Consider the following 14,985-nt stretch of genomic DNA (forward strand, 5'->3'; position numbering starts at 1 on the left):
CAAAGTCCACACCGCTATTTATTACCAATGAATCATTATTGCAAAATTCTTATAAAATGTGATACCCGATTTACACACAGAAAGATCCCAAAAGCAGCAATGTGATGAACGATCTCAGTTTTTCTGTGGTATTGTCCAGCGGCAAGTGTTGAACAGAGAGTATTCTTCCTCCTCAACAGTGGGATGTTTGACATTGTTCAGAACAGGCCTCAAATTTATGCCACCTCCTGAAAGATGATTCCTCTGACTGTACAGCATGCAGTTGTTGGAGGGTGGAAGTATTGGCTTGAATTGCGAGTGCACATCATTGGTGCGGGACGTGAATTCAGAAGGTAGAGTCCTACCTACTGACTCAAGCTGACACATTTAGAATACATATAGCATAGTCATAGTATCCACCAGAAGACATTTTCCTTTTTACAATTCTCCGTGGAACAATTGCGGTTCCGGATGAGATTATTTGTTTTCCCTTCCCGTTTCCTTTCTAGTCTGAATTTTGCAGAATATCAAAGATAATAGTCATCATTTTGACTTGGCATCCCATATTGACTACATCACGAAATATGCAGCTCATTCGACACAGTTTTTAAACGTTTTCTCTCAAAGACCTTGACTGATGTGCACTGTTAGCTCCAGCTGTGCAGTAATAAGTGATATGACACAACCAGGGAGGCCCGGTCTCACAGCCTACAATGATGGGGGCTGAAGCAGCCGCATTTCAATTTAAAGACTGTCGGAAGCTGTACTGACCCCAGACTCTCTGCTGGGGCTTTGGGGGAAAGCATCAGATCCACACAGGATGGCCAGAGGGAGATGGTTCTTGCAGCCACCACCTGCTTTGATGTAGCCGCCAAAAACCTAATGAATGGTAAAGGACTGGCTCTGCCAGTCGCCCTCTGAAGGCAAGAGTTGCCAACGTGAGTTGGATAGAGTCATAGAGTCATAGAGATGTACAGCATGGAAACAGACCAGACATCCAAACCCAATCTAGTCCCATCTGCCAGCACCCGGCCCATATCCCTCCAAACCCTTCCTATTCATATACTCAACCAAATGCCTCTTAAATGTTGCAATTGTACCAGCCTCCACCACTTCCTCTGGCAGCTCATTCCATACACGTACCACCCTCTGCGTGAAAAGGTTGCCCCTTATGTCTCTTTTATATCTTTCCCCTCTCACCCTAAACCTATGCCCTCTAGTTCTGGACTCCCCAACCCCAGGGAAAAGATTTTGCCGATTTATCCTATCCATGCCCCTCATAATTTTGTAAACCTCTATAAGATCACCCCTCAGCCTCCGACGCTCCAGGGAAAACAGCCCCAGCCTGTTCAGCCTCTCCCTGTAGCTCAGATCCTCCAACCCTGGCAACATCCTTGTAAATCTTTTCTGAACCCTTTCAAGTTTCACAACATCTTTCCGACAGGAAGACCAGAATTGCACGCAATATTCCAACAGTGGCCTAACCAATGTCCTGTACAGCCACAACATGACCTCCCAACCCCTGTACTCAATACTCTGACCAATAAAGGAAAGCAAACCAAACGCCTTCTTCACTATCCTATCTACCTGTGACTCCACTTTCAAGGAGCTATGAACCTGCACTCCAAGGTCTCTTTGTTCAGCAACACTCCCGAGGACCTTACCATAAAGTGTATAAGTCCTGATAAGATTTGCTTTCCCAAAATGCAGCACCTCGCATTTATCTGAATTAAACTCCATCTGCCATTTCTCAGCGCATTGGCCCATCTGGTCCAGATCCTGTTGTAATCTGAGGTAACCCTCTTCGCTGTCCACTACACCTCCAATTTTGGAGTCATCTGCAAACTTACTAACTGTACCTCTTATGCTTGCATCCAAATCATTTATGTAAATGACAAAACGTGGAGGACCCAGCACCAATCCTTGTGGCACTCCACTGGTCACAGGCCTCCAGTCTGAAAAACAACCCTCCACCACCACCCTCTGTCTTCTACCTTTGAGCCAGTTCTGTATCCAAATGGCTAGTTCTCCCTGTATTCCATGAGATATAACCTTGCTAATCAGTCTCCCATGAGGAACCTTGTCAAACGCCTTACTGAAGTCCATATAGATCATATCTACTGCTCATCAATCTTCTTTGTTACTTCTTCAAAAAACTCCATCAAGTTTGTGAGACACGATTTCCCACGCACAAAGCCATGTTGACTATCCCGAATCAGTCCTTGCCTTTCCAAATACATGTACATCCTGTCCCTCAAGATTCCCTCCAACAACTTGCCTACCACCGAGGTCAGGCTCCCCAGTCTATAGTTCCCTGGCTTGTCTTTACTGCCCTTCTTAAACAGTGGCACCACGTTTGCCAACCTCCAGTCTTCCAGCACCTCACCTGTGACTATCGATGATACAAATATCTCAGCAAGAGGCCCACAATCACTTCTCTAGCTTCCCACAGAGTTCTCGGGTACACCTGATCAGGTCCTGGGGATTTATCCACCTATACCCGTTTCAAGACATCCAGCACTTCCTCCTCTGTAATATGGACATTTTGCAAGATGTCATCATCTATTTCCCTACAGTCTATATCTTCCATATCCTTTTCCACAGTAAATACTGATGCAAAATATTCATTTAGTATCTCCCCCATTTTCTGTGGCTCCACACAAAGGTCGCCTTGCTGATCTTTGAGGGGCCCTATTCTCTCCCAAGTTACCCTTTTGTCCTTAATATATTTGTAAAACCCCTTTGGATTCTCCTTCATTCTATTTGCCAAAGCTATCTCATGTCCCCGTTTTGCCCTCCTGATTTCTCTCTTAAGTATACTCCTACTTTCTTTCTACTCTTCTAAGGATTCACTCGATCTGTCCTGTCGATACCTGACATATGCTTCCTTCTTTTTCTTAACCAAACCCTCAATTTCTTTAGTCATCCAGCATTCCCTATACCAGCCAGCCTTCCCTTTCACCCTGACAGGAATATACTTTCTCTGGATTCTTGTTGTCTCATTTCTGAAGGCTTCCCATTTTCCAGCCGTCCCCTTACCTGCGAACATCTGCCTCCAATCAGCTTTCGAAAGTTCTTGCCTAATACCATCAAAATTGGCCTTTCTCCAATTTAGGACTTCAGCTTTTAGATCTGGTCTATCCTTTTCCATCACTATTTTAAAACAAATAGAATTATGGTTGCTGGCCCCAAAGTGCTTCCCCACTGACACCTCAGTCACCTGCCCTACCTTATTTCCCATGAGTAGGTCAAGTTTTGCACCTTCTCTAGTAGGTACATGTACATACTGAATCAGAAAATTGTCTTGTACACACTTAAGAAATTTCTCTCCATCTAAACCTTTAACACCTTAACAATCCCAGTCGATGTTTGGAAAGTTAAAATCCCCGACCATAACTATCCTATTATTCTTACAGATAGCTGAGATCTCCTTACAAGTTTGTTTCTCAATTTCCCTCTGACTATTGGGGGGTCTATAATAAAATCCCAATAAGGTGATCATCCCTTTTTTATTTCTCAGTTCCACCCAAATAACTTCCCTGGATGTATTTCCGGGAATATCCTCCCTCAGCACAGCAGTAATGTTATCCCTTATACAAAATGCCACTCCCCCTCCTCTCTTGCCTCCTGGAACATTAAGCTGCCAGTCCTGCCCATCCCTGAGCCATGTTTCCGTAATTGCTATGATATCCCAGTCCCATGTTCCTAACCATGCCCTGAGTTCATCTGCCTTCCCTATTCGGCCCCTTGCATTGAAATAAATGCTGTTTAATTTATTAGTCCTACCTTGTCTCTGACTGTTTGACCCACTTCTGTTCTCAGCTGTACCCGTCTCAGATCGATCTCTTTCCTCACTATCTCCCTGGGTCCCACCCCCCCACCTTACTAGTTTAAATCCTCCCAAGCAGTTCTAGCAAATTTCCCTGCCAGTATATTAGTCCCCTTCCAATTTAGGTGCAATCCGTCCTTCCTGTACAGGTCACTTGTACTCCAAAAGAGATTCCAATGATCCAAAGATGCGAATCCTTCTCCCATAACCAGCTCCTCAGCCATGCATTCATCTGCTCTATCCTCCTATTCCTGCCCTCACTAGCTCGTAGCACTGGGAGTAATCCAGATATTACTACTCTTGAGGACCTCCTTTTTAAATTTCTGCCTAACTCTCTGTAATCTCCCTTCAGAGTCTCAACCTTTTCCCGTCCAGTGTTGTTGGTTCCAATGTGGACAATGACCTCCTGCGGCCTCTCTCCCCACTGAGAACATTCTGCACCCTCTCTGAGACATCCTTGATCCTGGCACCAGGGAAACAACACACCATTCTGCTTTTTCTCTGCTGGCTACAGAAATGTCTGTCTGTACCTCTGAATACAGAATCCCCTAATACAATTGATCTCTTGGAAGCTGACGTACCCCTCGTTGCATTAGAGCCAGTTTCAATACCAGAAACTTGGCTGTTCGTGCTACGATCCCCTGAGAATCCATTACCCCCTACATTTTCCAAAACAGCATATCTGTTTGAAATGGGTATATCCACAAAAGACTCCTGCCCTAGGTGCCAACCTCTCTCACCCTTCCTGGAGTTAACCCATCTCTGTGACTGTATCTGAGACTTTCCCCCCTTCCTATAACTGCCATCTATCACATACTGCTGCTGTTGCAAATTCCTCATCGCTTCTATCTGTCTCACCAACCGATCCACTTGATCTGATAAGATTCGCATCCAACAGCATTTATGGCAGATATAATCTGCAGTAACTCTTAAACTCTCTTTAAACTCCCACATCTGACAAGAAGTACATATCACAAGCAAAGGCCATTTTTGCTCCTTCACAATCTACAGACCCAGAAAATAACACCATCTTATTCCTCTACAAACACTGCCCCAGGTTAAATTAATAGCTATGGCTTATATTTTAAGTTTAATCAAAAGACTTAGTTCTAAAAACATATAATCAAGAAAGAATCCACTATACTCACTACTGCAGCCTTTCTCTTGGACAGACTTAAAACAACAATTAACTTATCTGATTCTGTGCTGTGAACTGCGCCCAACAGTTCCTCCAAGATTAGTTGTGAATTTCACTGTTTGTTAATTTTCCCAGATACACTCCGATGTCCAGCGATACACGAATTCAAACAGCAAAGGTGGTAACTGTGCAGTTTCTCTCTCTCTCTCTCCTGCACTGTCCTCACCATGTGCTTCCTTTGTCTGCTCTTCTCCCTTCTAATCTGCTGTTGTTTTTTTCCAAAGTTCCAAAACAATGCAACAGCATATAAAACAGTAATTGCTGCTCCTGGAATTCGAGGAAATCACCTCTAACACCTAAAATACCTCAAAAAAAAAAGGAGCAGCTTTTACAGCCAGAAATTTTTCCTGTCCTCCATCTTGGATTACCCAGAATCCTCTTGTATTCGTAGAGATATTCTTATATTAATTTTGGCCTCTTCAGCATCCCTAACTTTAATTGCCCTAGCATCGCTGGCTGTGCCTTCATCTGCCTTGGTGCAAGCTCTGGAATTCTCTTCCTCCATCTCTCTGCCCTGTCCAGAAGACAATCTTTAATATCTATTTCAGTGATTAAGCTTTCACTCATTTTACCTAATATTTTCTTCTGTGGCCAAGTATCATATTTTGTTCTATAATCTTCCCATGAAAGTGCCTCAGTAAGTTTAATTATTGTCAAAGACATTGTAAAAATGTAATTAGTTATTTGTACTCAAGTTGCAATTCCCTATATTACAACAGTAAAGACACTTAAAAAGTACTTAGTTGGCTCCAAAACAAAATTAGGTTTGAAGGATGTGGATTTTGATTTTATGAATGCACGCTCTTATGAAGGAGAAGCTTGTTAAAGATTTTTGTTGTTGCGATGTTGTGCCAATTACAGAGAAACCTCAATTAACCAGCATTTGATTATCCAAATTTCAGATTATCTGGACAAGATCGTAAGGTCCCAATGCTTGGCTAAACTGTGTTATCCGGCATTCAATTATCTGAACATTCGATTATCCGAACAAGATACTCGCCACCCGAGGCGTTTGGATAATCGAGGTTCCTCTGTAATGGGTTGATGTTCCACAATGGGCTGTACAAATGTCAGAACTTCCTTTGCATATCTTTTTCCAGTGAGCATTCCACTCAAGCCAGTTTAATTAATGTAATGATTGATAGTTTTACATTTTGTAACCATCACTGTCTAAGCTTCGGGATGGATTAGCCATTGTCTACAAACCAATTGGGGAGATTTTCTCTTCCATCAATGTGCATCTGACCAGATGCATGGGAGGAGATGAAGAATAGCCCAGTTTTTAATTAACTTCAGGAGAGTCTTGATCTTACCTCTTCATCCAAGTTAACTGCAATGCCAGGTGGAAAGGTTGTACCAGTGAGTGGTTCCCAAAGCATTCCGATGGAAGGTAAATGTACTCTACAGCAGATTCACAGACCCATTCCCTCCTGTCTCTTTGCTCGGTTAACCACTGAGACATGACAAAACCCAGGAAGCCTGCTTTACCTGTGTTGCACGTTGCCAACACTAGGATATGAGCGATGTTGACTCCAAAGTCTGATATCTGCTGCTCCTCGGATAAGGGGTGAATGGAGGAGATTTTGATCAGGGTGGATGTTCGCAGGCCCAGTGGCCATCCTATGTGGATCTGATGCCTTGCCCCAGCAGAGAATCGAGGTCATAGTTACTATTTTGTAAGGTGTACAGCATACTCAGTGTGAAAATATGCATGACAAACCACATTAGGTCTCTCAAGCCTTCAGCCTTCTCCCCCATTCAATAAGATCATAGCTGATCTGATTACTCCACTATCCTGCCTACACCTGATATCCAGGGTAGCTCATATCAAACCTTTCCTCTTACCTGGGGTATTCTTGTTCCTCTGGGTGTCAGAAATAAGCCTTGGAATTTAGAGTAAAGAAATAGAGTGATCTCACTGTGGGTAGCTATGCCCAATAAAGCCTGTCGCTTTATGAGTGCCAATATCAAATTAATGAACAAAGATGTACGCAGCCATGTGCATGTGGTTCCAGCAACACTCAAAGGTTGACTGCATCCAGAACAAAGCAGCCCACTCAATTGGCACCCAATACAGCCCCCTTCAATATTCACTTAGTTTACCATTGAAACCCAATGGTAGCAGTGTGAACCCACCTACAAGATACACTGCAACAACTCCCTAAGGCCTCTTCAACTGTACCTTGATACCCAAGACAACTACTGTCTGGAAGGACAAGGACAGGAGATACATGGGAACACTATCACCTGCAAATTCCTTTCCAAGCCACACACCGTTCCCACTTGGAATGGTATCACTGTTTCCAGCAATGTTGCTGGATTAAAGTCCTTCCTTCACAACAGCACTGTAAAGGACTGCAGCGGTTCTTGGAGGCACCTCACCACCTCCATCTTTGGGGTTATTAGGGATAGCCAATAAAAGTTGACCCAATCTTATGCCATGAGCAAATAAGTACAAAATACAACACAGATGCACCCAGTCACTTCCCTCTGGAACACTGAGCTATGCATCTACCAGTTATTTTAACCCTGGTCTTGTTAGAAAAGTTGTACTTCTGCAGTTACCTTGTGGTTCCCAGAAACCACACACAACCTCAAGTTAATTGGCAACTTGTCAAACCATAAGGAAGGCTGGTATCAAAAACACAAATGCTGGAAAACTCAGCAGGTCAGGCAACATCTGCGGAGAGAAAAAGAGTTCATGTTTCAAGTGAATGAAATTTCGAAACATAACATTTATTTTTGTGTAGTGGAATTGGGGAGAGGACAGAGGACAGAAAGAACAAGAGGGGAGGTCCCTAATAGGTTGGAGGGCAGGAGAGATTAACTACTAAAAGATGTGGTGGTTCAAAAGTCAAAGAGAGTGGTAACAGTTGGAGTAAAGAAATAAAGGTTATGTCCCAATGAGGAATGAATAGTGATATAGCAGCAACTGCATTTATTCCCACTGCAACAACACTGTTACAGGACATCTCTGCAGGGGTTCCTCAGGATAGTATCCTAGGCCCAACCATTTTCAACTGCTTCATCATTGACCTTCCCTCTATTGTTAGGTCAGAAGTGGGGATGTTTGTTAATGATTGTAAAATGTTCAGCTTCATTTGCCACAACATCCAGGTTCAGGGTGACAAGTGGCAAGTAACATTGTCTGGCCCTTGTATGGCACTAATGACCATCTCAAATGACGAACTTCAACCATTACCCCTTGACATTCAGTGGCATCATCATTGCTGTATCTCTCACTTTCAACATCCTGGGGGCTGCCGTTGACCAGAAACTGAGCTGAACTAGCCATGTCAATACAGTGGCTACGAGAACAAGTCAGAATGCTGAGCGAGTAACTCCCCTCATTTTCCCTAAAGCCTGTCTATTATCCACAAGGGCACAAGTCAGGGTTGTGGTGGAACATTCCCCACTTGCCTGGATGAGTGCAGATCCAACACTCAAGTAGCTAAACAATGAAACCTACGAACTGCGGTTGCTGTAAATTAGCAATAAAAATAGAAATTGCTGAAAAATTTCAGTTCTAAAGAAGGATCACTGGAACAGAAATGTTAACTCTGCTTTCTCTCAAAGATGCTGCCAGATCTGTCAAGTTTTTGCAACAATTTCTGTTTTTGATTCAAGAAGCTAGCACTGTTGAGGTCAAAGCAGTCTGCTTGATTCACACCACACCCACAAACATCCACACCCTCCACTGCCAATGCTCAGTAGTAGAAATGCATAACCTCCAATAAGATACATTGCAAAAATTCACCAAAGGTCCTTAGACAGCACCTTCTAAATGTTTGACCACTACCATCTAGAAGGACAAGGGCAGTAGATACATGGGACTACCACCCCTGTAAGTTCCCACTGAGTACTTCACCATCCTGACATGGAAATATATTGCCGTTCCTTCGCTGTTGCTGGGTCAAAATCTTGGAACTCCCTTGCTAATGGCTTTGTGGGTCAGCCTACATGAGATGGACTGCAGCAATCCAAGAAGGCAGTTCACCACCACCTTCTCAATGGTAACTACAGTAAGGCAATGATGCTGACCCAGCCAGTGATTCCCACATACCATGACTTACTTATTTTAGAAAGAAATTGCCAGGGGCACCCGTGCAGTCACAGTGCCTGTGGTTTTACAGCCACGATGGCCGCAGGACCTTGGAATAGCTTCACACTTCAAGTTTTGCTTTGTATTGCAGCTTGGTGCCCCTGAGGTGAATTTTAAAACCCTTGGCTCACTCACTGCCCTGCTCCCCTCAGTGAATTGGCAAGCTAGGCACCAAGGAGTTACTCAGAAGCAAGGGATAAAACTATTGGGATGGCAAGCTGAGCAGTGAACCAGAGGAGGAGAGCTAGCAATAATGGGCGCACATTTTCTCGTACCCGTTTCAGTGCAATGGGGTTACATCATATCAATGACACTATTTTCCTTTACAAGTGCAATGTCAGGGCATCCACTATTTGGTACCCATCTGAATGCAGCATCAAGATATAAGTAAACGCTGGTAAAACAGTGTGTGGCAGTTTAGAACCTATTTCCAAATGACACATTCCAGAGTTTTACTTTTTGGAGTCAAATTTAAACTTTTTTTTATCTGAAATAGCACATTAGGAATTCTCTGCACTGACAATGAAGCTCCATTATGTGACACTTTCAAAAGACAATGGGTGCTCCCTTACACCCTTACCAAAATTATCCTTTTAAAATCAAGTCTTCCACATATCAATCAAAGAGTTATATTCCAGAGACTGCAAATGTCTAGGTTTGTGCAACTGATGATTTCTGAGCTGGTTTTGCAGTCATCTTTGTTCTAAAAACTCAGAGATGAACATTTTCCAACCTGATTGTTTAAAATATTAATTCTCGGATGCACGCATTATTGACCAGGTAAAATCTGTTGTTGAATCCTCAGCACCTCAAAAAGGCAATGGTGGGCGGCCTTTTTTACCCACTGGTTGTAGTTTGATGTAGATTAGATTACTTACAGTGTGGAAACAGGCCCTTCGGCCCAACAAGTCCACACCAACACACCGAAGCGCACCCAACCAGACCCATTCCCCTACATTTACCCCTGCATCTAACACTACAGGCAATTTAGCGTGGCCAATTCACCTAACCTGCACATTTTTGGACTGTGGGAGGAAACCAGAGCACCCGGAGGAAACCCACACAGACACGGGGAGAATGTGCTGAGTGGTTTTCTGATTCCTTTGAAAAGTCAGTTTGTAGCTGCATTGGTGTGGGATCAGAGACAGAACAGGGTCAGGCTGGGTAAGGATGGCTAAAGATTTTAAAAGATTACTTAGCCTAAGGGAGGAGACTTTTTTAATGCAGTGTACAGTTTGGATCTGGAATGTACTGAGCTAGTTGGAGGCAGGGTAAATCGAGGATGTCGAAAGGGAATTTACCTGAAAAACGAAAAAAAAATACAGGTTTATGAGGAAATAACAGGGACTTAGATTAATTGCTCCTTCTGAGGACCAGCCATGACACAAGGAGCCAAATTTGTGCTGGAACCATTCTCTAATGCTATTCCAAGGGGCAGTTTTAGCTTTCACTTACAAAAAGGAAACAAAAAAGTAATTTAAAATTGTAACAATTTTGATTTTTTAAAAAAATTCTGATTGCTTTAATTTTTAAAGTTTGAATTAAAATCCGCAACTTGGGATTTGAACTTGCTCAGTCGTGTTGGCTCCTAGATTTGTCTTTTGGTAATGTAACACATCTCAATGTTTTTGATGACAAGGGAAGCTTTGCTTTGTATAAGATGCTAACATTCTGCACAAGACCTGTTTTTAACACAGTGCACTGACCCTTCGTAGTTCTACGGAGCTTGCAATGTGGTGTGCACATTGACTCACGTGGTTTCTCCTGATGTACCTTTTATACGTTTTAAATTGAATCCCGCCCCAACTCCTCAGTCTCTGTCAGGAAGTATTCTTCTGAAGGGTAATGCACAGGAGTCAGTCTCTTCTTTGACCTACTTTTCCCGTCAGCTCCTGAGCACCAATCCATCTCGAATGGACGGGAAACACTGATTGTTTTATTAATTTGGCGCAGGGAGGAGAGGGTTAGGGTATCCATGTGGCAAATTGCTGCTCTATTTATAGGCTATGCGTACAACTCCGTTCCCTCAGCTCACTGTCCCCAACATTGGACGCTGGAATCTGTGTGATCCGCTATCAGAACTGTATTGATAAGTCTTGCTGGAAACATCCTTGTGGCAGTCCATCAGCACTCATTTTTAAAGATGCATGTGTCCTGTTTTTAAAATGCTTTCACTGTCTCTCTTTCTCTTTTCCCCAGCAGTAGCTCATCAAACAGCACTCACTACCCAAGAAGTAATTGTTTTTCCTTCTGTAATGTTTTTTGTCTATAATATCACCAGCAGGCTAATTAGGAGGAGGAGACTTTCTGATACCTGGAGTGGATTGAGAGAGTATCCCTCCCTATCTACTCCCATCGTATGTATGTATCTAACACCTGGATTTCTGGTAAACATTCCCCATCAAACTTAACTCCGACACACCGAAACTTCCTAAGTCCAGGTTAACCGTGTGAAATATCTCAATCTATTTTCATCTGCCCGCGTTCAGCCCACTTTGGGCCAACCTCGCCTCCCTTGTTAGTCATCTGAGATGGGGCTGGGTGTCGGGCACGCCACCCGCGATCTGTGGGAGCTCATGAAATGAAAATGACTGGAGGAAATCCCATTCCGCTGAGAGCGACAGACGTCTGCTCGCTCCGGCCCCATCACTCGCTCCCGTGCATTAGCATAATCAGTCGCTGACTCGTCTACAGGAGCTGGGGAGGGGATGAAGCAGGAGGCTTGCACTGCTGCCTGCCTCTCTCGCATGGGATGGTTCATTCCTCGCTAATTGGATCAAGGAGGAAGTTGCAGGGTTGTCTGTGCAGTTCTGAATGGTGCGTGTGTGTGTGTTCTGATTTCTCTAAGACCTACCACCCCCCCCCCCCCCCCCCCCTGTGTGTGTGTGTTTCTATATCTGTCTGTGTGCAGATGAAAGAGGAGGAAGTTCTGTTTGTCCTCTCCCTGTCTCTGCACCACCCTGCCCCCTTCCCTCTCCCTCCCCTCCCCTCCCCTCCCCTCCCTCCCAGCTAATGACACCGCTGTCTCAGTGTGCATAGAGCTGTGGGCACCTGCTGCTCCTTATTAATGACTCTGTAAGCAAGCTGAACAGCCACAGTGAGAACAACAGGATGCTCCTGCCTCACGTTTGTTTTTCATGAAGGGGTGTGTGGGTGGGGTCTTTAATTTTACCCCCTCCTCCCCAGGTGTGAGAGAGAGAGAGAGCAGGAGCGACTTTCAATCTAAAAATAAATGGCAGTCTGAGCTGCTGAAGCCAGAGATGACTTGAGCATTCACTGGAGAGACAGGGGGTGCAGAGCTGCTAAACCCAACGTTCACCCCCCACCCCTCCCCCCTCCCCCTCACCAAGAGGATGTTGGTGATGGGCTCCCTGTCGCTGTCCACTTGATGCCTGTAGCCCTTGCTGCTCTCTCACTTGCCCACTGTTCCTCTGGAGGCTCGCACGCAGCGGACGAGGCACCGTCCATGCGCCGGGAGGATGTCCGAGGAAGGCAGTGAGAATTCTCTGGAGCCCTCCCACCTGCCCTGCCCGACCCCGTCGACCGAAGACACGGCGGAGGACGCTTCCTCGGCGACCCAGGCGGGCCAGAACGGGACGCTGGGGCTGAGCGGCCTCATTGCTACCTGCTGCATCTGCATGGAGGTGGAACGCGTGCGAACTTGCTTAAACTCTGAGAAGATCTGCATCATACCCATCATGGCCTGTCTGGTGAGCCTGGGTCTTTGCATTGCTGGCCTCAAGTGGGTTTTTGTGGACAAGATATTTGAGTACGAATCTCTGACGCACCTTGATCCCAAGCGCATAGGGCAGGGTCCTGTAATCTCTACTGAACAAGCAACAATTGCCGAATGGCCGCCATCAACCGCCTTTACCTCCACTTTTCCGATATCTGATTTGATCCAGACAGTGAACGATCCTGATGAACCTTTGGTGCTCCCTTCCACTCCCTACACAAGCCCCCCATCTCAGCCCCCAACCTCCCCTCCTTCCTCCCTACCCTCCTCTGTCGTGCTTGAATCTTTCTCCCCCGACCCTGTCATCACCAAAAGTCGTGAAGTGACAGAACCAGCGCCTGTCACCCTTCCCCAAATGACAGATACAAACCTCATTATCGCACCGGCGTTTAGTAAGTAACATATTCTTTTCCTTCTGGTTCTTGGGGAGGGGTTGGGGGAGGCAAAATCTATAGCCTTTTGTAATCTGCTACTTTAATATTTTCAGAAAAAAATCATGTGTCTCGTTGAGAAAGCTGTTTAGTCTGAATGTTTTGAATTTGTTCTCCAGAGAAATGAGTTTGAAAAAGATGGAATCCTCTTGACTTTATCACATAATCAACAGCACAAAGAATCTATTTTACATGCTCTTCAATATTTCATTCAGGGTAAGGGGTGTGTTTACTTGGGTGTAGACTTGCTGTCAACAAATCCCTACAAATACAGACTTTGACTTTCGTAAAGGAACTTGTGCTAAGTCACCCCTAAAATAACAGCTATCTGAAAACAGTGCAGTGGGAAATAACTCTTTCAGTCACTGGCCCTCATTGACAGAAGCCTGTTCTTTGTGTTTAACAACATTATGGGACTATAGCTGGACTGCTGTTAGCATGTTTTAATAACCTTGTGAGTCCTTGCTCATGGTTCCTCTGATTTTTACCATGTATTCCAAAAATACTTAGCCTGCAGACTGATTGCTGCTAACTCTGTTTTAGACGAAAATCTTTGTTAATTTGTTTTCTGACCCTTCCATGAATAAGGTGCGACCCATTTAAAAACCATATTCCCTATTTCATTACAAGCTGCTTTTGAATTTAGTCCGAAACACTAGCTGAAGATAAATCAGGAAGGCAGTCTATATTTATATGATTTGTTTGGAATAATCAATATTTATTCTCTTGCTAAAGGAGCTTTAGTGTGCATGTGTGTATCCTCTCCTGTGATTTCTTGCCTGGTTCTGAGATGAATTTCAAGGTCAGTCACTGCTGTGAACTAATTGATTCTAGTCTGTTCCAGAGACTTATGGAAAGACAATCCTGTTAATGTTGCCTTGTAGGTTGTCCACTTTGTACAATGACTTGGCAAGATTTTTTTTCTCTCTCTTATTAGTTCTTGGCTGCCTGCCAAGCTTTTGATCTATCTTCACTTGTTTGACTGGTTGCAAATGGTACTTTTTGCAATAGTTTTAATCTGTTATTCTGGACCCAATGCACATCCACAGCCTTTACTCAGAATATGAGAGATTTAATTCCTGCCTGAGTAATTTACTTTTACTGATGAAGGGCGTTTGCCTGAAACGTCGATTCTCCTGCTCCTGAGATGCTGCCTAACCTGCTGTGCTTTTGCAGCACCACACTCTCGACTCTAACGTACTTTTACACTGCTTTCTGGGAGTTTTACTTATATTGGCTTGCAATTCTTTTCCCTGGATATTTGAGGTCAAAATCAATTCAGAATTTGAGGGGTTAAACAGCAGAATGCAAAGCCAAGGAGTGTGTAAAGACAGCTGTGGCTAGTGGCTAGTCCTTGTTTCATGGTACATATCTTTGCTTTTCACTGCTTTCATCAAAAGTGCAAGTCAAAGTGCATTTTGCTTTAGAAGATGGTTCTTATTCTGCAAAGTATTCAAGTCAAGCAGAGCCCCCCCCCCCCACCCCCCCACCACCATCCCCAAACAATTGCTCAGTTTATTTTTACTCAAATGTCCTGTTTATAAGTTACACATTTGGAGATTTTTTTCAAAAATAAATATTCTGATTGGCAGAAGGACCAACAATCAGATTTGGTAGATTTAAATTGATTGATATTAGAACCATAGATGATAAAAGGAACAATTTTTTTAATCTTAATATTTTTAGATTAGATTCCCTACAGTATGGAAA

At 44.0% G+C, this 14,985-nt stretch overlaps 1 protein-coding gene across 6 annotated transcripts in view; it reads left to right on the forward strand.

Annotated features, from left to right (window-relative positions):
• Positions 1-14,985, forward strand: part of nrg1 (neuregulin 1) — an 835,600-nt gene that overhangs the window by 692,905 nt on the left and 127,710 nt on the right. For 2 of the 6 annotated variants that reach the window (XM_043674317.2, XM_043674319.2), the window contains exon 1: positions 12,097-13,236. The exons of 3 other annotated variants lie outside the window; for them this stretch is intronic. In XM_043674317.2, coding sequence (XP_043530252.2) covers positions 12,588-13,236 — 649 coding nt within the window. In that variant the 5' untranslated portion in view covers positions 12,097-12,587. Of the gene's footprint in view, positions 1-12,096; positions 13,237-14,985 lie in introns of those variants that run through there. One more of the 6 variants, XM_043674318.2, reaches the window with a different exon arrangement.

The sequence above is a fragment of the Chiloscyllium plagiosum genome, unplaced genomic scaffold (assembly GCF_037043375.1).
Source record: "Chiloscyllium plagiosum isolate Xiang-an unplaced genomic scaffold, Cpla_swu_hap1 HiC_scaffold_36, whole genome shotgun sequence".
NCBI classification, from domain to species: domain Eukaryota; kingdom Metazoa; phylum Chordata; class Chondrichthyes; order Orectolobiformes; family Hemiscylliidae; genus Chiloscyllium; species Chiloscyllium plagiosum.